The 24515-nt window shown below is 43.5% G+C and overlaps 1 protein-coding gene and 1 long non-coding RNA gene across 2 annotated transcripts; both read left to right on the forward strand.

The window, feature by feature from the left end:
- The first annotated feature begins 2537 nt into the window (after positions 1-2537).
- Positions 2538-5243, forward strand: LOC128115688 (uncharacterized). The gene is made up of 2 exons (XR_008220274.1): positions 2538-2797; positions 5010-5243. It is a non-coding gene; the product is annotated as an uncharacterized LOC128115688 (long non-coding RNA).
- Positions 5244-17031: 11788 nt separating this feature from the next.
- On the forward strand, positions 17032-19652 carry LOC128115695 (periphilin-1-like). Its single transcript, XM_052746678.1, has one exon. The coding sequence runs from the start codon at positions 17488-17490 to the stop codon at positions 18634-18636; it is 1149 nt and encodes a 382-aa protein (XP_052602638.1). The 5' UTR covers positions 17032-17487; the 3' UTR covers positions 18637-19652.
- Positions 19653-24515: the final 4863 nt, after the last annotated feature.

The following is a 24515-nucleotide window of genomic DNA, read 5'->3' on the forward strand; positions in this document are numbered from 1 at the left end:
ATCCATACCCACACAAAATAATATTGACAATGCATTTTTCTTAAATTACATTTAAAAATTGAACCCAGGCATGATGGTGCAAATCTGTAATCACAAAACCCAGGGGGCAAAGGGAGGGGAATCAGGAACTCAGGGTCTGGCTCTACTACATACTGAATTCAAAGCCAGTCTGAGCTATACGAGACCCTGTCTCAAAAAAACGAACAACAACATTTAAAAAAAACATGACTACACCAAAATCTGAAATCTAATTGTTTACTAAGTTTAACATCAAGCTATGCTGACTAGCTCTTGTGGTTGTATGTGTCTAGAAGACCTAAACGAAACACTACTATTTCTGAATCTTCAAACAGCTATGCATTTCAAGACCTAAGTATATGGGAACGAGAACATATATAACACTAGGAAATGCCCATTAACAAACAACCTGTCTAAATAGGTACTGTCAGGGCCAGCAAGATGACTCCGATGGTAAAGGTACTTGCTGCTAATGTCTGTCAGCCTGGGTTCAATTCCTGGATGCAGTGGAAGGAGAGAAACAACTCCTCCAGGTTATCTTCTGTCCCACACACGTGGCTCATGCACTTACATACACAATTAGGAACTTAAAGGAAATTTTAAAAAATCTCAACTGAAAACTGTCTCAGCACTCTCCATCAGTCACTCCCCATCAGTCACTCCCCATCAGTCACTCCCCATGAGTCACTCCCCCATCAGTCACTTCCCCCAACAGTCACTCCCCTCAGTCACTCCCCATCAGTCACTTCCCCCATCAGTCACTCCCCTCAGTCACTCCCCATCAGTCACTCTCCATCAATCACTCCCCCATCAGCCATTCCTCATCAGTCACTCACCCCCATCAATCACTTCCCCCATCAATAAGTCCTCATCACTCACTCCTCCCCCACCCAAAGTCACTCCACCCCTCAGTTGCTTGCTTATTCTGTGATAAAATACTATGAAAAAGCAACTTAGGGAAGACAAGAGTGTGTTCTAGGACTCAATGTACTAACAGGCAGTCTTGAACTATCAGCCACTAATCTGATCATGTCCACTTAGTTCTAAGCCCATTCTCTGAGCAGCAGTGGTAGGTGGAGGGTGAGGTTCACAGAAATTTTCTACATGTTCTCGCAAGGGTCCTGTGGTCAGTGTGTGTTCCCATCTTTCTCCCATACTCTATTCCCCAATTATCTTGCAATGCTACACAATTCATCCTCCGGTGTCATCTCTATAACCTAGGAGGAACAGGCAGCACGCACATGCATGCAGAAGCAAGCTAAAACTCATTCTACATGCATGCCCTGGAAGCAAGGTTTAACTTCACACGACCTTTCACAACCCTGTTCACAGTGGCTCCCTCGTTCCTCATCTATTGGGCCACACCTACCATTTGTGCAACAAAGCAAATACCACCTACCTCAGCAAGAGGTCATAAAGCCCAGAGCAGTCAGTCAGGGAGGGAAAAGCCTATAGCGCCCATCTGGAGATGAGCGTGAGGACGCAAACCTTGAGGAATGTGGAGAAGCGTGGAGCATGCTCAGAAGGACACATTGACGTCACCCTTTCCTCAGGCCTCTCTTGATGCCTCATCAGTAGTAGACATGACCAAACAATAGGCCTTGAGTGTCGTCATTCCTGGGGCCCCACTTCTCTCTGTGGTTTCGGCCCACTACTAGTCATGGCCCGCAAGGTCCATTGGCAATATATATACGTTGTGAGGAATGAGAATGGTGAGGAGATAGCTGAGGTCTCCACCTTAGAGGCTGCCTTGGCCATGGTGGGTGGCAACCCTAGTGGAGGTGACGCGGGCTGCGTAATGGAACTAAATAACGGGGTCCGCCAGGTCCGTGAGAGCCAAAACGACTCTGAGGAGAGCAGTAGGGACCCGAACTCCTCTTCCTCGGAGCCTCACCAGGAGGAGCCAAGGCCCTCAGCCGAGCCTGTGATTCGGATTCCCAGGCGCCGTTCATCACGAAGGCGGCAGCGAACCACATTGAAGTTCACACTGGGGCAGGTCGAGGAAATGGAAAAATTATGCAAAGAAACTCAGTACCCAGATGCGCTTGCCAGGTATGTATGTGTCTTGCACCAGGAGCTATCCCCAACCTCCCTGTTGTCACAGGTTGAGATGTCCTTTTGTTGTTCCAGGCCCCGGTTTCCTGTCATCCTACCCTAAGACACTGCTGTCTTCTCCCTAGGTGGTGGGTACAGGAGGGTGCCTTGTGTAGGGGTCAAGGTCAGTATTAGCGTGTAGTGTTGGCCCAAACAAGTGTACATAGTCAACACCACTCATTTCGAGTCATATTTTAATTTCTGTAAAATATTGAGACATGAGTATAGTGTGCCAAAATACTCACTAGTGTAAAGTTCACCAGTGTTAAGGATTTACACTTTGTTGGGTGACCTCCTCACCAGTAGTCTTGTCATCTTTTCAGGGACTGTGTACCTATCAATCAACTCCTTTCGCTTTCCCTTTCCCTTCCCCGGTGCTGTTTTTTAATTTAGCACAATTTGCTCGGCATACACTTTGGCATTTATTTTTAAGTTTTCATAGAGTGTTAAAATTAAAATCTTTTTTAGAAACTTTTATAAGAGGTGAAACCATTGCAAAAGCAAGACTAGTTCTGAGAATGAAAGTTAAAGGGGGGGTTGAGGGAAGATAGCAATATTAAAAAAGCATAGAAATCATTTATGACTTTGCAGTTCATGTAAAACACGGCATGCTAAACATTTGTGGTTCTCTTTCCACAGGAAAGAACTTGCACAAGCTTTGACAATTCCTGAAGTCAAAGTGAAGGTCAGTAAATCCAAGCAAAGACATTGAACAGTCAATCTACAGCCTTCCTCATGTCTTGGGAAGCCTTGTCCTAGGCACTTTTTTTTATTTAAGATTTTTTTTCATTTTACATACCAACCACAGTTCCCCTCCTTCCCCATCTCCTGCTCTCATCCACACCTCCTCCCTGAACTCCCACATCCACTCCTCATAGGGGGTAAGGCTTCCATTGTGAGTCAACAAACCTGGTACATTCAGTTGGGGCAGGACCTACTGCATCAAGGCTGAACAAGGCATTGGGTTCTTGGGGAGTTCCCTAGCACCAGGTTTCTCCCTAAAACCATAATGGCTCTCTTAAGATATCTCTTTCATTGCTCTCCCTTTCCATTCCTACTCCAACTTGGCCAACCAGATCCCTCATGCTCCTATCTCCCAACCCCTCCATTCTATCCCCTACCCAGTTTACAAAGGAGATCGTATCTGTTTTCCCTTCCTGGGGTGATCCATGAATGTCCCTCTATGGGACCTCCTCTTTACCTGGCTTCTCTTGGGTTGTCGATTGTAGCCTCATTGTTCTTTGCAAGAGAGGCTGATGCACTGCATCTCTAGAGAGGCTGACTCACTGCATCTCTAGAGAGACTGATTCACTGCAGTTCTAGAGACTGAAGCACTACAACTCTAGAGTTGATGATGCACTGCATCTCTAGAGAGGATGATGCACTGTAGCTCTAGAGACTGGTGCACTGCAGCTCTAGAGAGGATGATGCAGTGCAGCTCTAGAGAGGATGATACACTCCAGCTCTAGAGACTGGTGCACTGCAGCTCTAGAGAGGATGATGCACTGCAACTCTAGAGAGGATGATACACTCCAGCTCTAGAGACTGGTGCACTGCAGCTACAGAGAGAAGGTGGACACAAGACACAAGAGAAAACACCCATGGTCTCCTGTTTGCACACTCTTGAGTGTGACTTTCCAATAGCCTCGTTTCTGATTTCCTCTTTCCTCTTACAAATGCAAACGATAGGCTTTAGGAATCAAACGGGGAACTCTGACTTAATGTGAGACCACATGAGTCAGCCACTGGGGCTTTATTTGAGTTCATGGAGGCATCAGGATGGTAGTAGGGCTTCTGGTGTTTTGGTTGGTCTTCTATAGACTATACATCCATATAATAGGCAGGGAAAGAAAGGACATGGAGGCACAAATGTACAGTTTGAGAACTTCCCAATACAATGGACCCTCATTTCACTAGGAGCCTGAGAGGATGGTGACATCTAACAGGTTACTGTGACTGTATTTCCATAGCTAGACCATATTTAGAAAGAGCTGATTTATGACCACTTTCCCCACACTGTTGTGGACCATCTTACTCTTTGCCTTTTGAAGAAAGATGGGCTTTAGATGTCCTGATGACACAGCAGGGCCTAGTGTGCCCTCTGTGCTGGACAGGGTTCTGGAAGTATAGGTGAAACAATGATATTATTCTTCGTCCTGATCCTGGAGAACTTTTTATAGCATGAAAGAATTTACTGTTCAGATTTACCATGGGTGGAAGTCATGCTTTCAGCTGAACTCCTGGAGTTGGTAAAGGATTCATTGTCCTGTATGTCATTAGGTTAAATTTGTCAACCTTCACAAACACTGGAGGCTGTGATGTCAAACCATTGTCCAGGCCTTCTCTGCCCACCACTTGTTCGCTCCCCTGAAATTTCAAGCACCAACAATCCCATTGGAACCCTTGAATGCTATTTTCTTTCTAAAAATCTCCCATGCTTATTTCTGTTGATTAATTACTTCATACTGAAGATTGCTTTTGCAAACAGAAAGCTGTTCCCGTCCATAGGCCTTTAAAATGTGCTAACATTTGCTGATCTACAATCTCTGCCCAAACAAGAGGAATGTATCACTAGTGAGGAGGGTTTTCTACAGCTGATGGAAAAATGTCAGAATGAAGACTTTCCTTTACCCAGTTACCATATATTGAATTAATATCAAGGAACTGGAACATGTTGTAATCTAAGCTTTCCATCCATTAGAAAAGAAACCACTGAAGTGTCTATACTGCTGGAAAAAGACAAAATCATGGCCTATTACAGAATTTGACAGACAGCTGGTATTTGCTTTTATGAGCTGAATAGAAAGTCAGTGTTATGTGTCTTAAAGTGGTTTTTATCTCTTGGCTCTGGGGTGGAAGCCAATGCTAACTCCAATCCTGCCTTCCTCTAATTTTAGACATGGTTCGTCCATCGGAGAGCAGAAGAGAGGAAGAGTCAGAGGCGTGTCGTAGTACAGAGCACACCTCCTCGTATTGAAAAGGTCCTTCTCATTATCGATAGGGATGACTATCCCTAGAGTGCAATCTTAGTTCAGGAGCTAGAGGGAAATCTGGTGACACCTGTACTCAATGTCCAGCTTCACTAAAATTCAGCACTCATGTTAACAATAAAATCATGAAATTCCAAGTTATTTAATTTCATATGCTTTCTGGGGTTTAGTATTCTTCAGATGTACACTCTTCAGGAAATGCCATTTAAACATAATGACACGTTCTATTTTTGGGGGGTGACATTTCTAAGTCATGAGTATTGTTTTCACTGATGACTATTGCCTACACATCGGAATTGTGAAACAGTGGATCACTTAAGCCTTCTTGATTCAGGGTCACTTGATCCTTTGAGCACGGGATTCAGTAGTAACCCTGCAAATGGAGAATCTAAGGAGAAGGTGGGCACAGAAAGTATTGATGGTGATGATTACTTTTTATTTGGGGAGGGGTCACAACAATGCTTTCTTTTTTCTTTTAATGAAAATAGATTTTTCTGTCACATACCATATCCTGATTATGGTTTCCCTTCCCCCTACTCCTCCCAGTTCCTCCTCACTCACCCTTCCATCTGGACATATCTACCATTCTGTCATTAGAAAACAGCTCTGATAGGTGGAAGCCACTCACAGGCCATCCTGGGTCCTCAAGACCTGGGCTGCGTAAAGCAGTTGATGGAGGTTGGGTGCCATTATAATGAGCAAATGTGTGGTGGAGAAATGGGAGAAAAAGAGAGACAGAATGGTTCATGTGCTGTGGAAAGAGGTGGAACAGAAGAACCGAAGGTGGTGAGGAGCTGGCTGAGGTAGATGGCTTGCTTGTCACCCAGGGAAGTGATGATTCCTGTGCCTGGGCTGCTTGAAGGTCATGTCTGGGTCCATGGCCTTACTGCAGCCAGGGTCTATGTGTTGATATCCATGGCTCCTGCTACCATTGAAAGCCATGCATATGTCTGGGGTCTGGGCTGTCACCTGGGGCGTGTTGGTGACCCAGGATCATGCTGCCTCTGGGGCCATGCCAATCTGAGTGCCTGTGCTGCTACCCGGGGCCTTGGTGACATCCAGGCCATGTAGCTGCCTATGACAATGTCTGGGTCCATGTCCTACTGCAGCCAGTGCCTGTGTTAAAGTCTGTGTCCTGTGTTGCCACCTAGGCCACATGGATACCCAGGGTCTGTGGCACAACCTGTGGACTTGTCCAAGCCTCCAGAGCCATGCTGATCTGAGTAGCCTATGCTACCACCTGGGGCCTAGGTGTCATCCGGGCCCAAGTAGCTGCTGAGGGCCATGTCTAGGTCCGTGTCCCTATGGCAGCCATGGTCTGAGTTGATATCCATGGCTCCTGTTACCACCAAGGGGCATGAAGATGCCTGAGGTCTGGTCTGCCACCTGAGAACATGCTGGTGTCCCACAGCCATGCTGCTGCTCTGGTTGGCCTGTGCCATCACGTGGGGCCGTAGTATGTCAGGGCCCAAGCTTCAGTCTAGGGCCATCTCTGGGTCCATGGCCCCACAGCAGCCAGGGTCTAAGTTGATGTCCATAGCATCTGTTGCCACCAAGGGCCATGCAGATGCCCAGGGTCTGGTTAGCCACCTCAGACTATGCTGGTGTCTGAGAGCCATGCTACTTGATGCAGGGGCTGAACTGCTCTGAGTGACATGAGCTGAGACACGGGACATGGTAACATCTGGGCCCGAGATGCTCTGGAGGACCACCTCTGGATCTGTGGTCGTACTATAACTGGAGACTGTGTTGACATCTGTGGGCCATGTTACCATAGGAGGCCATGTATGATGAAATCCAAGGGCAGTGCTGAGCCACACCTGCCCTGTGTTGGCCCTAGGAAAGCTGGGCCTGCTCCTCACTAGACACTGCAGCTAGAGTGCTGAACTTGACCCTCACAGGAGAGCTGGCCCCAATGACTCTGGCATGGAGAGCTGGCCCCCTATACTTAGAAGAGTTGGCCCCATCTCTCAACACAGGCATGAGAGTGATGACCCTGATGCCATGGGCATAGGAGAGCTGGTTCCACCTCCACCTGAGGGGGCAGCCTTAGTATCAAGGACTGACCAACTCAACTACCACCCAGGTCCATATCCAGGGCCTTGGATTGGCCCACCCTAACATCAACCCCATCTAGGACCTGCTGGAGCATGTGAAGGGACTGGTTCTGCAGATCTCCATGACTAGGGGCAGCCGTGGGATATCAGAGAGGAGTGTCAGTGAGGATCCAGTGATGACGGTGTACCAGAAACCAGAGGCCTTGAACCAGACCAATGACTCATTACAATTTTCATTTTCGGATGGGGCTGATTGAACAAAGGGTATACTGCAGGACACACCGAGGATCCCAGTGCCACTCAAATGAATGAAGAGATGTTGAAGAGGCGGGAGAGACAAAAGAGAGAAGTGGGCTTTTTTGTTTGCGTGGTTGGTTGGTTAGTGGGTTGGTTGGTTTAGTTTGGTATTTTTTATATTTTATTATAGGGGAGGGATGCTGCAAGGGTGAAGGGAGGATATGGAGGACTGGGAAAGGAGCAGATTTGGGGTGCATGATGTGAAATTCCCAAAGAATAAAGATTGTGTGTGTGTGTGTGTGTGTGTGTGTGTGTGTGTGTGTGTGTGTGTGTGTGTGAAAACATACAGGCTTCAAAGGAATAATAATAAAATAAACTATAGCCAAGCTGTTGTGGTACATGCCTTTAATCCCAGCCCTCGGGAGGCAGAGGCAGGCAGATCTCTGTGAGTTCGAGGCCAGCCTGGTACAGTGTGAGTTCCAAGACTGACGGGGCTACACAAAGAAACCCTGTCTTGAAAAACCCAAAATAAATACATATATACATACATACATACATACATACATACATACATACATGCATACTTAAAACAGAAACTAACATGTTAGAATACAACAAAATAATGTGCGGCCTGGGTCACTCAGAGATTCACTGTGACCATGAATAAATTTAAATTAGGACAGGCTTTATTAAATAAGAACTGGTGATCCCATCCTGCCTCGGACTTCCCTTCTGGAGCACAGGTGAGTGCCCTGGCTTGGCCCGGACCCCATCTCTGGGCACCAGCCACTCCTGGGAAGACCTGCCCAATTTGGCCCCAGGTTCTGGCCACTGGGCAGGTTCCCTTCTAGCCCCACCGGGAAGGATCCCCTTCTCCAAGACCCCCGGCAGACCCTGCAATCTCCACGCCTTGCCCCCACCCCCATCCGCCTGAGACCCCAGGCACTTCCTTAGATTTAGAGGCCGGACCCCAGCTCCCATCCTGCCCCGGACTTCCCTTCTGGACAAGAGCGCCCATCCTACCCTGGACTTCCCTTCTGGACAAGAGCACCCAATCTGCCCCGGACTTCTTCTCTGGACAAGAGCTCCCATCCTACCCCAGACTTCCCTTCTGGACAAGAGCTCCCATCCTGCCCCGGAGTTCCCATTTGGACAAGAGAGCTCCCATCTGGAAAAGAGAGAGAGAGACTTCCTGAATCTGTCAGCTCTGTCTGAACCAAGTGTGCTGATAAGACCAAAAACGAACCACAAGGAGATGGGCAGACATCAAGGCAGAAATACATACAACAAAATGAATAGCAATACAGCATCACCAGAACCTAGCCCTCCTCCAACACCTAGACCTGAACATCAAAAATTGGAAGAAGCAGAAGAAAACAGCCTTATGAATGACATCCTGAAGAAGGTAGAGGCTTGTGTAGAGGAAAAGACAAAAAATGGGAAGAACGCTGTAAACAACTAGAGGAAAGGGCAAACAAATTAGAAGAAATCAATAAAGTCCTGGAAGAAAACAATAAAGTACTGAGAGAAAATCAAGAAAAATCAATGAAACAAATGAAGGAAACAGTCCAAGACCTGAAAAGGGAAATAGAAAAAATGAAGAAGACACAAACAGAGGGAATGCTGGAAATAGAAAATCTGAGTAAAAGATCAGAAACTTCAGATGCAAGTATAACCAACAGAATGCAAGAGATGGAAGAGAGGATCTCTGGCATTGAAGATACAGTAGAAGAAATAGATTCATCAGTCAAAGAAAACACTAAAGCCAACAAAGTCATGAACCAAAATTTGGGACACCATGAAAAGACCAAACCTACGAATAATAGGGGTAGAAGAAGGAGAAGAATAGCAACTCAAGGGCACAGAAAATATATTCAACAAGATCATAGAAGAAAACTTTCCCAGTCTCTGGGAGTCAGTCACCACTGGCCCAGGGATTGAACCTGAGTCCCCTCAAACTTGAGTAGCAGGTACCTCTACCCTATGTGTCATCTCGCTGGCCTGGATAGATATTTTAATACTAGGTGATGCTAGGCTAAACTTTTCTTGTTTTTTTTTTTTATTAAACCTTTTTGTTATTGTTGTTGATACAGGGTCTTATATGCAGCCCAGGCTGGCCTCAAATTCACAGAGGGCAGCCCACCTACCCTTCCTTTAAAGTATTCAAGGAATATACCACCATGTCTGGCTACTTAGTGTTTTTCATTGATTGATAAGAATTGCCCATGTTGACCATGTGGTAGTGGCACATGCCTTTAATCCCAGCACTTGGGAGGCAGAGCCAGGTAGATCTCTGTGAGTTTGAGGCCAGCCTGGTCTACAGAGCGAGATCCAGCACAGGCACCAAAACTACACAAAGAAACCCTGTCTCGAAAAACCAAAAAAAAAAAAAATCACCTTTACAGATTTACCTTCTGAATTTAGAAAGAACCGGTATAGAATTAGACATCACTAGCTAGTGTTTTGTTTCAAACTTTCTCTGGCATGCTAGCCTTCATATTCTGTAGGAGGGCATTGTGTGAATTCTCTGTCCATTTATTCATTGATATAGCACTTTTTCTGACAGTAAGTTCTAGGTAACAGAGTCTCTCTCTCTCTCTCTCTCTCTCTCTCTCTCTCTCTCTCTCTCTCTCTCTCTCTCTCTCTCCTCCCTCTCTCTCTCCCTATCTCTCCCTCTCTCCCTATCTCTCCCTCCCTCCCTCCTTCCCTCCCTCGCTCCCTCCCTCCTTCTCCCCCATTCTGATTCTGAAAATTTAATCCAAGACCTTTCACATGCTATACAAGATTTCTAGCCCTGTGACCATCTTTTGTGAATAAATTTTGTTTCTTACAAAATAAACCTGATTCCTGAACAAAATTACAGTTAGAAACTGATCTTTACTTGCTGGTAACTTACTTCTAAATAAGCCTTCCTATTTCTGACAATAAGTCTTTTAAAAAGCCAATTATATTCTGGTCTGTGGTTTGTACATGTTAAGGAAGAAATAGCCCTTAGCTGAAAGTTCATTACTGCATAACCCAGTGAATAGGGGTCATTACCTTCATTTAGGGTTTTTTTCACAGCCAAAGCAGAGCTTGTCTTGTGCCATTCCCAAGGTAATTATCACTTTATTATTGCCTATTGGACCATAGCTTGGGCTTTCCTTGCACAGTCCACGTCTATCCACTCTTTCCCCAACTGTGGTGATATATTGTGTTCCCCAATGTATTGTGCATCCTAATAAACTTATCAGGGGTCAGAGGACAGAACAGCCACTAGATAGACATAGAGGCCAGAAAATGGTGGCACACATGCCTTTAATCCTATCCCTTGGGAGGTAGAGATCCATCCAGATCTCTGTGAATTCAAAGCCACACTGGAAACAGCCAGGCATGGTGACTCACGCCTTTAATCCCAGAAGTGATGGCAGAAAGCAGAAAGATATATAAGGCATGAAAACCAGGAACTAGAGCTGGTTAAGCTTTCAGGCTTTCGAGAAGCAGTTCAGCTGAGATCCGTTTGGATAAGGACTTAGAGGCTTCCAGTCTGAGGAAACAGGATCAGCTGAGGAATTGGCAAGGTGAGGTGGCTGTGGCTTGTTCTGCTTCTCTGATCTTCCAGCGCTCACCCCAATATTGTTTTTATTAATAAGACCTTTAGAGATTTGTGCTACACCCAAATTCTTGTTATTCCAACATATTATCAACATACTACTGTTAAGAACTCCCACACCTATTCACTCATATTCCTGTGAATGAGTTTCTCTGGCTCTCTGTCTCTTTTGTCCACTTATTTTGTATACATAACATATATTATTTATTTCTCTCTCTCTCTGTGTGTGTGTGTGTGTGTGTGTGTACTCATGCACAAGTGTGTGTGCTCATGCATGTGTGTGTGTGAGACACTATACACATATGGAAGTTAGAAGACAGGAGTATGTTCTTTCCTTATCGTCAGCTAGGTCCTGGGTATTGAATTGTGGACATCAGGCCTGTTGGCAAGCACCTTCACCCTCTAAGACATGTCACCAGCTCCACTTCTATCTTCCCTCTAATTTCAAAATACACAATTCACAAATGTGTTTTGTTCGTCAGTTGATATGATAGACCCAAAAGGAGACAAAATATTCGTTTTCCATTACACAATGTCTTGGAAGTGAATTCTTTTAAATATATATATATATGTATATATATATATATATATACATACATATATATATATATTGTTTTATGTATGTGTTTGTGCCTGCTTCTCTGGGTGTGCACCTTGTATGTACAGGTGCCCTAGGAGGCGAAAACAAGGCATTGAATCTTCTGGAGTTGGAGTTACAGGGAGTTGTGAGCTGTCTAATATGGGTTCTGAGAAGCGAACCTGTGTCATCTGAGAACAACAAGTCCTCTTAACTGCCGAGCCATCGCTCTCGTCCTGGAGAGTGAATTCTTCACACCAGTTTTGCTTTCCTTTGCTTCGGTAGTGAAGTCATTAAGCGGCCTACCTGAGTCACATTTTTATTTGTTTTGAAATCGAGTGCCCTGTAACCCAGACAGGGCTTGAACCCATTATGTAGCCAAGGATGATGTTAAACTCCCGCTCCTCCTGCCTCACTCTCTCTGTACCACCACACACAGCTCTTAGTCAGGTGATATGCATTTGCTGAACTGCACTGGGCACTCGTGCTTAGAATACAAGGAGGCTTAAGACAGTCTTCTTGCACTCAAAGGACACAATTTCACACGAATGTAGGGCAGCATAGGAATACAGAAGAGAAGCATCTAAATAGTCTGTTGAAATACAGAAGGAAACTGTGGAAAGGTCCAGAGAAGATGACACCTAATCATGAGTTTAAAGGATGACTGAGTAGTAGTTCACCAAATATGGAGGAAGGTGGGAATTTCCCAGAAGAAAAAAATAACACAAGTAAAGTCACATAGGTGAGAAACACCGTGTACAGAATAGGACACACAAGCTTAAGAGTTAGTGTCAAAGAATGGCAAGAGATGATACCATGCAAATAAGTAGTAGGCGTTAGCCAGGTCATGAAATGCCATGCTTGGCAATGGGACACCTGTTCTTTCCCTATAAACCACAAGTGTATATTCACTAAAATACATTTTATCATAAATTTTGTGCCTTGGTTGCTCTAATCTCAATGCTGACTGAAAGCTCTCTACTGTTGTAATGTTGCCTGTTCTATATACATTGTGTTCCCCACAATTTGCCCATCACCAAGAATTTTTTTCTTCTTCTACTTCCTTAGTTACCAGCTGTTTACACTGGCCCATGGTGGATTACTTCCTTTCCTGTGAGATTTTGCTCGTTCAGTGAACTCTGATTTGCTTTTTGCCTCTTTTATAAAGCCCCCACACCACCTTTCCTTCTATGGCTAAGATAGGCTAATAACTCCTTTATCTTAGCCTTTAGGTCCCACCAGTAGTCTAGAATACTATTAAGGGGACATTTGAGTGATCTTTTTCTATTTCTCCACATATACTTATGTGTATGTGTGATGTAAGCATGTGTGTATATAAGGTCCCAAACCAGCCTGTGTGATAGCCACCACCAAGGTCAAGGCATTGATGCATTCTGCTCACAACCTCTCTAGAGCCCCCTCTACTTTGCTCTATCCACCTGGACTCCTGAGGGCATATTTCTATTGCAAATGGAAAATTCTTGTCAGTCAGTGTGGAACAAAGGAACATAGATGAATGTTTGGCTCTCTGCTGATTCCTCGGTTTGCCTGAATTTTTACAATCTTTTAGTGTGTTATTATTGCTGTTACAGTAATGTTCAATTTTGTCGTATAGACTAAAATTGATATGGCCCCTCTGTAGGGTTTCACTGTGTTGTTTGCATATGCTTCTACTCCACTTCTTTTCTCTGTCTCTTCATGTCTGTTCAATCTCACTTTCTCCCCTCCTATCTGTCTTTATCTCCCCCCATCTTTCTGTCACACAGAACAAGCTGTCGTTCATTAGTCATGATATGGCTTCTCATGCTATGGTCCTTAAATTTCACTACTACCTTTTCCTGGAGCGTCTTTCAACTGTTCTTGTTTTGCCTTGGCTGGCTATCATCTGTTTTTTGTTGAATAAAATGTAATTTCCTTCAGACAGCCTTATGTAAGGCTAAGTTATTTTCCCTTTGTGCATGTTTTTGTTGTTAGTGGTGTGTCCAACCTTTTAAAGTCAATATGCCCTTTAGGTGAACAGTGTCATTTTCTCTTGGCAATTAAAAACCTTTGCCTTTCCAATTGTATGGTAACATATAGTGTGTTTCCAAAACATTGACTGCTCACCCTTGAATTCCCATCAGCATCCCTCCCCAAAGATGTCCCCTACACTTGTCTGTGTGTAATCACTGCTCTAGGAAGGTAAATTTTCTTTAGAGAAGGAGTGAAGAAGAGTTCCAGGAAACTGTTTTGTGGTTATGTTTGTAATGGCGTTTCTCCCCAGGGATTCAGAGAAACTAAGTGCAGAAGAGAGGGCTCCGTACTTCACAAACTGCTGTGGTATTTGAACTGCCAAAGTCCTACTTCTGCTACTATGGGGCCTTTCACACATGATTGTTAGTCTTTCCTACTAGTTGTTCACATGCAAAAATTCAACTAGTTTCATGTTTCTTGAAGTATGTTTGACGTACACTAATAATGGCCACATGTTACTACAAGAATATGGACCATGGCTTGATGTACTTGGGATGCATTAGCTCAAGCAGTATTCCATGGGCTTCTTACACTCACCCTGTAACATTCAAATGGCATGAAGAGTCCTCTAGCACGGAATTTCATATGTTTTTCTTTAACTTTTATTAACCTTGACATCCCTCTGGTTAAAGTTTCCTGTGGGACTGGTCTTTTGTTTGTTTGGCTGGTAGTTTGGGTTCCTGGAATTAAACCCATGGCCTTTTTTATGCTGAGCACACACTCTGGCACTGAGCTCTACCCTGGACCCTATTTGTCCTCTTTAATATAACTGACCTAAGTTAACTGTTAAGTCCCTTTCCAGTTCTAACATATTCTCATGAAATTGGTGACATTCTGTCCCTATGCATTGCTTTGACTCTTTTCTAAAGCAGCCCTGAGCATTTGTCACTGATGCATTGATGATTATGTTACTGACACACCCTATAAAGCTGTGGTATATGATTTTCACAATTGAGCTCTTTGTGTCTTTCCAAGTGACTCTATAGTTCTGGAGTGCAGCATTTGGAGGAGAGTGACTAGCTTTGACTAGGTGTTTCTGTGTTTGTAATTAGTTATACAATCTAGGAGGTCGTGTTGAAAAGCTTTCTGGAGAAAATGCTTGGGGAAATCACCTACAGAAATATGGAACTTTGAGAATGCACATGAACTCTGATTGTCTGGGGGCTTGTGTTTCCTCTTCTAGATTTAGAGACATTTGGCACAGAAAAACAGAGTAGGCTTTTTTCTGAGACACCAAGTACCTTATCACCAGAAGTGCTGGGTTTAACGGTAACAGCTGAGGAGGCCTAGTAAATGTCAAGAGTGTGATAACAGAATACTTCACAGGAGAAGAAGAATCAGACTGGATTACCTGGGGCTGAGGGTGGGGGATTGGAGGTCTAAGAAAAGCCTGTAGTGATGCAGTCCATTCATTCTGAACTGTAGTTACCTACAGGTCTAGTTGAAACAAATAATCTAACAACATTGGGGAAAGTGTCTTATTGATTTTTCTTTAATTGATTTTATTAGTTTTTTTTGAGAGCTTCTTACTATGTTTTGATTAAATTTATCCCCCCAACTATTTCTCAACTCATTCCCCCACTTTCCTACCCACTTAACTTTGTGTCTTCTTAAAATAACAACAACAAAACGTTTCTTTAAGACCAAAGTGTAGTACCCAGATATCCTTGGGTGTGTGTTCTTCAACTGGAGAGATGTCAGCTTCCCAGACCTACACTCTTAAAAGGAAATTGCCCATTCCTTTCCCAGCAGATAACACTAGTCAATAGCTCCTGGGCATAGAGGGGGATTGTGTGCCCAGCTCCCACTTCCATGCTGGGATTTGGTCTGCCTTGAGCTTGCACAGGTTTGTTTTCTTTTTCATGGTGTTGCAGTTTGTGTGAGTTCATATGTGCATCTGCCCTACTATGTCCAGATGTTCCTTGTATTCCTCCACCACCTCAGATTATTATACTCTTTCTTTGTCCTCTTCCTCAATGATCTCTGAACCTTGTGAGGGTAGGATGAGGTACATGGTTTCCCCTAAGGGCTGAGCATTCTTCAGTCTCTTATTCTCTGCACCTTGGCCAGTTGTGGGCCACTATGTTAACCACCATTTACTGCAAATCAAAGCTCCTTAGGTGAGGAATAAGAGATACATTGATCTACGGCTGTAATGATGAGTCAGTTTAATACTATGTCCATTTAGCGGCATACCAGTAGTAAGTTCTCCCCTAGGGCCTATGACTGCTAGCTGTATGTTCTTGGTCTGATAATGGTGCTAGTATGGGTTTCATCTTGTGGAGAGGAACTCAAATCCAATCAAAAGTGGTTGGGTACACCAATACTATTTGAGCTACTATTACACTAATGGCCATTTGTTATGCTGATCATTGTTGTAGATCAAAGGTTTCATAGATAGGTGTGACTGTTGATTACTTTTCTCCTTTGGTAGCCTGCATAGCACCTTCCAGCACATGAAAAGTAGCCAGCAGGGATGAAACATTTAGGTCATTACTGACTAGATTCTGCCATGTTCTGTGACTCAAATATGTGTATCTTCAGCAATTGGGTTAGTGAAAATAAAAGGCCAAATGTTATGACATCATGATTTTTCCTGTTACATAAATTAATTTTAATTCATTTTACATTTGTTCAATATGTTAAATAAATATTTTATAAGCTTGTATTTTAAGGTACTTTATTTTTTAACTAGTGAATTTTATTAGAATATTATGATTTTTTGCTATTATATAAATTAATTTTAATTCATTTTACATTTGTTCACTGTTAAATAAATATTTTATGTGCTTATGTTCTTTTCCTTATATGTTTTCAATGTTTATTTATATTTAATTTAATTTTTAAATTTTTAGAAATGATAATACAATCACATCCTTTCCTTTTCTATTTCCTTCCCTTCCATATCCTCTACTCCTGGATGCCTTTCAGATTTTTGATCTCTTTTCCTTAATTATCACATACACACACACACACACACACACACACACACACACACACAACACACACACAAATATATAAATACAGCATTCCCAGTCATTTTAGTGTTTCTTGTATATGTATGTGATTCAGAGCTGACTACTTGATATTGGTAACCAGTTAAAAGGGTCATCCCTGGGGAAGACTAATTCTTTAGCAGCCTGTAGTTCTTTGTTTAGGGGTGAACCCTATGAAATTTCCCCCTTTCAAGTTAGCCTATTAATTGGTATTGTCCTTATTGAGGTCTTGTTTAGGCAGTCATATTGTTGAAATATCAAGGGTGAAACTTCCCTTTGATTTCTGGTTCCTACAAACTTTCCTCTTCCTCTTAATGATGCTCCCTGAGCCTTAGGCCCAGGAGTTTGTATATATATATATATATATATATATATATATATATATATATATATATATATATGTGTGTGTGTGTGTGTGTGTGTGTGTGTGTGTGTGTGTGTGTATGTTGGGGCTAGACACCCCACAATCACTTGTTCTCTGAATTTGAGTCGTTGTGGTTTTCTGCAATGGTCTCTCTCTGTTGCAAAGAGAAGCATTTTTTGGTGAGGGGTGAGAACTACACTTATTTGTCGTAAGTGGAATTCACTTAGGAATTGTACTGATTTAGTCAAGTGGTAGTACTGCATTCTCCTCTAGGACGCATGACCTCACTAGCCCCAGCTAAGTGCCTAGCTTTCAAGCACCTGGCATGATTTCTCTGCTGTTGAGTGGGCCTAAGTCTAATTAGAGAGCTGTTGGTGGGGTTTCAGCAGCAGCGGTGGAACGTACGTGTTGGAGAGTTCCGAGGACGAATTTTTAGACAATAACAGATTCTTGAGCTGAGCCGTGAGTATGGTTGGAAATTGAAAGAGAACAGGAAGGGAAGTACACATTTCTGTTCGCAGAAGTACAGTGGCTTCCACAAGATATGAGATGTGGTCTGAGGGATGGTGTGACTACAAGCAACTTCCAGGAAATCAAGCGCAGGGATGGTATGACTGCAAGCGACTTCCAGGAAAACAAGCGCCTCCTTGGAGCCATCCCAGTGATGGCAACCATCGATTAATTAATGTTGTGCCAAAGAGACCGCCTCTGGGAGACAAGAGACCATCTCTGCTAGCCAGACCTGATGAAGGAGGCTACGGTAGATACTACTGTCACGTTGATTACCAAAAATGGGATGAGGGCCGCTGTTTTTCTCAGAATCCAAGAAGTGGCCCACCCTACAAAAGAGGCCCTTATGGCTACCGATGGTCAAGAGATGAGTATGCTACAAGCCGACAGCCTGAATACAGGGCCATGAGAAACGGCTTTAGAAGAAGAGGTTTCTATTCTTCCCATTATTCAAGACAACGATCTCCCCATGAACGGGGCGCTCCTATTTTGAGAGAATCACGTGTGGGCGGGAAGGACTCCCTACCCAGCAGATTTGGCTCCAGTCTCAGCAGGAGAAGCAGGATGCGCTCCTTCCATCAGTCTCGGCATAGATGTAGAGAGAGACCCATCCAGTCTTTGAAAACATCAAGAGATACTGTGCCCTCAAGTTCTTCATCCAAGGTGTTAAAAAGCCCCCGCCGGCAGACTGAGAAGGAACAGGCTGATGCTGCAAGCAAGTGGGCTAATGAAAATCCCAAGAAGTCAGAAGAAAATAACTTGGCTGAAATTTCCGAGTTTGAGACGGGATCCAAGGCACCGTTATGTATCAACCAGACAGAAGAACCCGAGTCAAACACGACAGCTGGCCCGAAGGGATCCAAGGCACCATTATGTATCAACCAGACAGAAGAACCCGAGTCAAACACAATAGCTGGCCCAGAACTGTGTGAAGACAGCCTGTTTAGCAGTCGTTCAAAAGCGATTGCATCAAAAATCACGGAGATTGAGAAGGTTTACCGACAAGTCTGTGAAACTTTCGGGATGGTGGTGGAAAGGCTGGTTGAAAAGGATCGTTCGTTAGAAAAACCTATACAGTTTGCAATGAAGCAGAGTTTGCATGAAGTAGGTGAGCAACATGTTGAAGAACTCAAGCATTTCATTATGGAGTATGATAATTCTACTCCAGATTTTGGAGGCCCTTTTTAGAAGAATTAGGGCTCAGTTCAAACAAATTTTTAAAGCTTCTAGAATTTTCCCTTTGGACTTTTTCAATCCTTACTATTTTGTGATGAAGAGAAATACTTTATGATAACTGACCACGTTGCTAGTATCAAATAAACATCTACAATAGCTTTTAAAGTCTCTTAATTAGAATATTTCCCTATGTGTAGAATCATCTAATCCATCTTCTTACATCTCCTCCCTCCCAAAAATAATGCTCAATTAATTTTTTAGTGTTTGATAAAGCAGTTCTGGAGAGCAGCTCTCTGTACTTTCTTCAATAGTCTTCCATGGTGTGCTGGTCTCCGGGGTATAATTTGTAGTTAGATATCATTCCAGGTTGCATCTCATAGGCATTGTTACATTTTGAGTTGAGTTTGACTTGCTGCTTGCTTTTTTTCTGCTTTGCAACTTTTGGTGATGACAAAACATGCTGTCTTAAGGAAGTAGAACTTAGCTGTCTTGCAATATTGCTTTGAGAATAATTCTAGTATAGGGAAGAACTTAAAAAATCTCTAAAGGACACATTAAAACAAAACCTTCTTCTCAAGTCATCGAACTCAGTGTGTCTCTTCTATGAAGTGAGGCTCCTAACTGCTCTCTCTGAACAATATTATAGATAAGACTGATAGGACGGGGTAACCTGAGATGCAAGATGCATTTTAACTTGAAATTTCTCAGAAACTCTTCTGGTGGCACTAATAAAAAGTTTGACTATACAACAACCTGGAGTTTTGTTTTAGGTCTGTTCTTTATCAAAGAGGGACCTGACAAGGAGCTCATGCTTGTGATAAATGACAGATTTCTCTGTTAATTTCCATGATCTTAGTTCTGTAGACTTAGAGAAACTCCCTCTTCACAAGTGTTATCATAGAAACAAGGCAGAATAAGGCATCGTGCCATAGGGAATGGGCTCTAAAAAGGCAGTCCATGAGCTAGGAAACAAGGAGGACCCTAAGAGGGACACATGGATCACCTTGGGAAGGAGAAACAGAGGATATCTACATAAGTAAACTGGGGATGGGGGAGGGCAATCCGGGAGGGGAGATGGGGAATGAAAACATGGTCAAGCTGGGGGAGGGACAGAGTGGGAGACCAATGAAAGAGATATCTTGACAGAGGAAATCATTATGGGGCTAGGAAGAAACCTGGTGCTAGGGAAACTATTTGGAATAGTGGAGAAGGTGTCTGAACTGGCCTACCCAGGTAATCAGATCGGTGAATATCCTAACTGTCATCATAGAGCCTCCATCCAGTAACTGATGGAAGCAGGTGCAGAGATCCACAACCAAGCACCAGGCCCAGCTCCAGGAGCCAGTTGAAGAGAAGGAATAGGAATTATTTGAGCAAGGTGGGGAGGGGGTCAAGATCACAATGGGGAAATCTGCAGAGACAACTGGACAAAAATCATGGAAACTCACGAACTTTAGACCAACAGCTGTGGAGCCTGCATGGGACTATACTACCCTCCGCATGTAGGAGAAAGTTGTATAGTTTGGTCTCTTTGAGGGGCCCCTGGCAGTGGGGTCAGGATCTATCCCTGGTGCATGATCTGGATTTCTGTATCCCATTACTTGTGATAGGACACCTTGCTCACCCTTGATGCATGGGGGAGGGACTTGGTCCTGCCTCAACTGAATGTACCAGGCTTTGCTGTTCCCCCATCAAGGACTAACCCTTTTAGAGGAGGGGATTGGTGGAGGGTTGGGGGGAAGGAGGAGGGAGATGGAGGAGAGATGAGAGGGGGATCTGTGGTTGGTATGTAAAATGAATTTAAAAATTAAAAAATAATGCTATTGCGTGTACCTGGAATAAGCCCTCGTCCCATTGCCAGGGGCGGGATGGGGGGATTGGTGGGGATGGAAGAAGGGGAAGGAAACGGAACAGAGGTTGGTATGTAAAATAAAAAAAATTGTATTTTGTTTTTTGTTTTTGTTTTGTTTTTTCAAGACAGGGTTTCTCTGTGTAGCTTTGCGCCTCTCCTGGAACTCACTTGGTAGCCCAGGCTGGCCTCGAACTCACAGAGATCCGCCTGGCTCTGCCTCCCGAGTGCTGGGATTAAAGGCGTGCGCCACCACCGCCCGGCTTAAAAAAAAATTGTAAATGAAAAAAATTGAAATAAAAAAACGTGGCAGAAGACAACAAGGCCAGTAGAGCTCCCCTCACCTTGTAAGTGAGCCAGTGAACAAGCAAAGAGACAATTAGGACATTCTGCTCACTTCTTGATCCTTCCCAGCATAGCACTGAGCCAAAATACACAATTTGTGACATTAGATACCTTAAAAATCATGGTTTTAATTATTGCTCATTTTCATTACCTTTTATGAGTCAGAGTTTTATAGTATACACCTACCTAGACTGAAAACCACTGTGTAGAGCAGGCTGGCCTCAAACTCACAGAGATGCCCCTGCCTCTGCCTCCTGCATGCTGGGATTAAAGACATGTGCCACCATCCTCAGTATTCTGTTGGTTGTAGCCAAGGTGTAAGTGCTGCTGTTGCGTACTTGTAGGCAGATTTTTTTTTCCTTTGGGCCTCCAGCTTGCAATAAAAAAATGGCATGGAGCCATATTATTAATTATGAAAAGCTCAGCCTATAGCTTATGCTTGTCCCACTAGCTCTTATAACTTAAATTAACCCATTTATATCAATCTATGTTTGCCTCATGGCTTTTTACATCTCTTCCATCTTTCACCTCCTGCTTCCTTTCCATGTCCCCTGGTGTCTGTCACACGCCTACATTCATCTCTCTTTCTGACTTTCTGCCCGAAAGTCCTGTCTAACCTCTTTCCACCTAGCTGTTGGCCATTCAGCTCTTTATTAAAGCAATCAGAAGGTGCCTTGGCAAAGACACATCTACAGTGTACAAAACAATTATTCCACAATACATGTTTAGCAGTATTTTGCCAAGCTGGTCATTGTGGTACTTTGTTGTCACAACTGCGTAGGTGTATTTGCTGTTTCCTTCCCTTGGCTGCTTGCACAACACCCAGTACTATGAAAACTAGTCCTCAGGGTGCAGACTTTCAGGTCAGATCCAGCTTGGGTCCTTCCAGACCTGTGCCTGAAGCACATGGTATTTTCAGGAAGAGACACTTACCTCCGACTTCTGTGAGACATCTAAGAGCAATGTCAGTATCCCATGCTGTTTTGGGACTTTCAAACTCCCCTTACCAACAACTCAAAAGGGAGTGTTTCCTCCCTGGTACTGGGGATTTTGCTAGATAATCTATGGCTTTTTGCAGAAACATTGACAGCTCAGCTGGGGGGATTTTCATTTAAAGTACAGATGTATACACACACACACATACACACAAGTAATTTTAGATAAATAATCATTGTCTTACTTAGGCTTAGTTAGGGTTTCTGTTTCTGTGATGAAGCACTATGACCCAAAAACAAGTTGAGGAGGAAAGTGTTTATTTGGCTTACACTTCCATATCACTGTTCATCATCAAAGGAAGTCAGGACAGGAATCTGGAGGCAGAAACTGATGCAAAAGCCATGAAGGAATACTTCTTACTAGCTTGTTCCCTGTGGCTTATTCAGCCTGCTTTCTTATAGAACCCAGGACCACTAGCCCAGAGATTGCAACACCAACATTTTGTTGGGCCATACCACCAATCACTAAGAAAACACCCTACATTCTTGCCTACAGCCCAATCTTATGGAGGCATTTTCTCAGTTGAGGCTCCCTCCACTCAGATGATGCTAGTTTGCATAAAGTTGACACAAAACTAGCCAGCACAATCACTATGGCTTTTTTCAAGCAACCTTGCTGTTATTTCCACCTCTTCCCCTCCATCCCCATTTGTATTGACCACCTTCTCTCCACTCCAACGAAAACCTCCCCTGTTTTCACTATTTCTCCTCACATCATTTGTATATTGTTATTCTTCACTCTAGGGCTCCTTCCCATGCCCTCCCCTCTGTGCTACCACTTGACTTTCATAGTTTCTGCATTTACTCCAGGTTTCATATTCACATCTGAAGTTTTGGAGGTAGGAATCACAGAAGAATGAGAACATGTGCCATTTGACTTTCTGTGTCTGGGTTAATTCACTTAATACAATATTTTCTAGTTCCATCCCTTTGCTTCTAGATTTCATTTTCTCTACAGATGAATAGTATTCCACAGTGTATATGTACTGCATTCTCATTACCCATTCATTAGTTGAAAGCTATTTAGATTATTTCCTGTTCCTAGTCTATGTGAATAGAGTGGTAATGAACAAGACTGAGCAAGTATCTGGGGTAGGATGTCAAGAACTTTGGACACATGCCAAAGAACTGCATAGCTTGCTCATAAGGTACGTGTTTGCCTGCATGTGTGTTCACACTACATGCATGTCATGCCCACGGAGATCAGAAGAGGTGTCAGATCTTCTGGAAATGGAGATAAAGAATGTTGTGAGCCTCTAAGTAGGTTATGGGAATTGAAGCTTGGTCCTCTGCAAGAGTAAAAATGCTGTTAGCCACTGAGACACGAGCCATTTCTCTGGCCTCTCCTTTTCATTTCCGTTATTGGTGATTATATATTTTATGAATATATTAATTTAGAGTTGGTTTTCTGATAGAAATACCAAATAAATCTGAGTGTCAAATTTCAATAGTAGTTTGTCATTAAACGGAAAGTTCAATGTACATATTGAGAGGAACTAGCCTGTGACCTAGTGAGCTGAAGACACAGGGAACTTTTCTTCTTAAAGTCCAAGCATGGCCTAGGGCTTGGCTTCCAGCTAAATGAGTGTGCAAGCATGTCCATTTAATGACTGTGACTAAAATGACAGGTATCCCTTACACTTACATTTTCTTACTGAGACTTAGTTTAATGATTCCCCCCAATTGTGAGGTTCCTGGGAAATTGCTACACTCTGGAAAAGAAGCATAGGTCTTTCTCAACAGCAAACTAGCAAACTGTATGTTATTGTGAGTACTAGCAGTATCATTTTTCTTTTCTTTCTTTTTTTTTCATTTTTGACGGGATGATTTCTATTTTATTTTTATTTCTGTGACTTCCTCACTGTAGGTTTTAATGAAAGCAACAACAATTGTTTCACTGTTTTATTCCTGATTTTAAAGGAAACACTTTGAAGTTTTTTTTTTACATTTTTTATTAAGAAAACTTTTGTTCATTTTACATACCAATCAAAGATCACCCTCTTCCCTCCTCCTGCCCCTGCAGCCTCCCCCTCCCACCCACCCCCATTCCCTCCTACAAGAAGGTAAGGACTCCCATTGGGAGGTACACCAAGCACCTCAAGGCTGTGTGAGGTGTCCCATCATAGGTAATGGGCTCCAAAAAGCCTGCTCATGCACCAGGGTTGGATTCTGTTCATACCGCCAGGGGGCTTCTTAAGCAGATCAAGATACACAGCTGTCTCACTTAGGCAGAGTGCCTAGCCCAGAGTCCCATGCAGGCTCCACAGCTTTTAATCCAAATTTCGTGAGTTCCCACTATTTTGGTTTGATCACCTCTGCAGGTTTCCCCATCATGATCTTGATGCCCTTGCTCATCGAATCCCTCTTCTCTCTCTTTGACTGGACTCCTGGAACTCTGCCTGGTGTTTGCTGTGGATATCTGCATCTGCTTCCATCAGTCACCGGAGAAAAGCTGTGATGAAAGTGGGGTATTCACCGATCTGATCACTGGGGTAAGCCAGTTCAGTTCAGGTGCCCTCTCCACTATTTCTAGTAGTCCAAGCTGGGGTCATCCTTGGGGATTCCTGGGAACTTTCCCAGCACCAGGTTTCTCTCTATCCCCAATATGTCTCCCTCTATCATAGTATCTCTTTCATTGCTTTCCCACTCCATCCCTGTTCTAGTTTGACCATCTTGTTCCCTTATGTACTTACCACCTATCC

This window comes from Peromyscus californicus, unplaced genomic scaffold (assembly GCF_007827085.1).
Source record: "Peromyscus californicus insignis strain IS unplaced genomic scaffold, ASM782708v3 Scaffold_10__1_contigs__length_136768540, whole genome shotgun sequence".
Taxonomy (NCBI): Eukaryota; Metazoa; Chordata; class Mammalia; order Rodentia; family Cricetidae; genus Peromyscus; species Peromyscus californicus.

What these genes read in the sequence shown, in the direction of transcription:
- LOC128115695 (XM_052746678.1), top strand. Translation starts at nt 17,488, where the DNA reads ATGTGGTCTGAGGGATGGTGTGACTACAAGCAACTTCCAGGAAATCAA.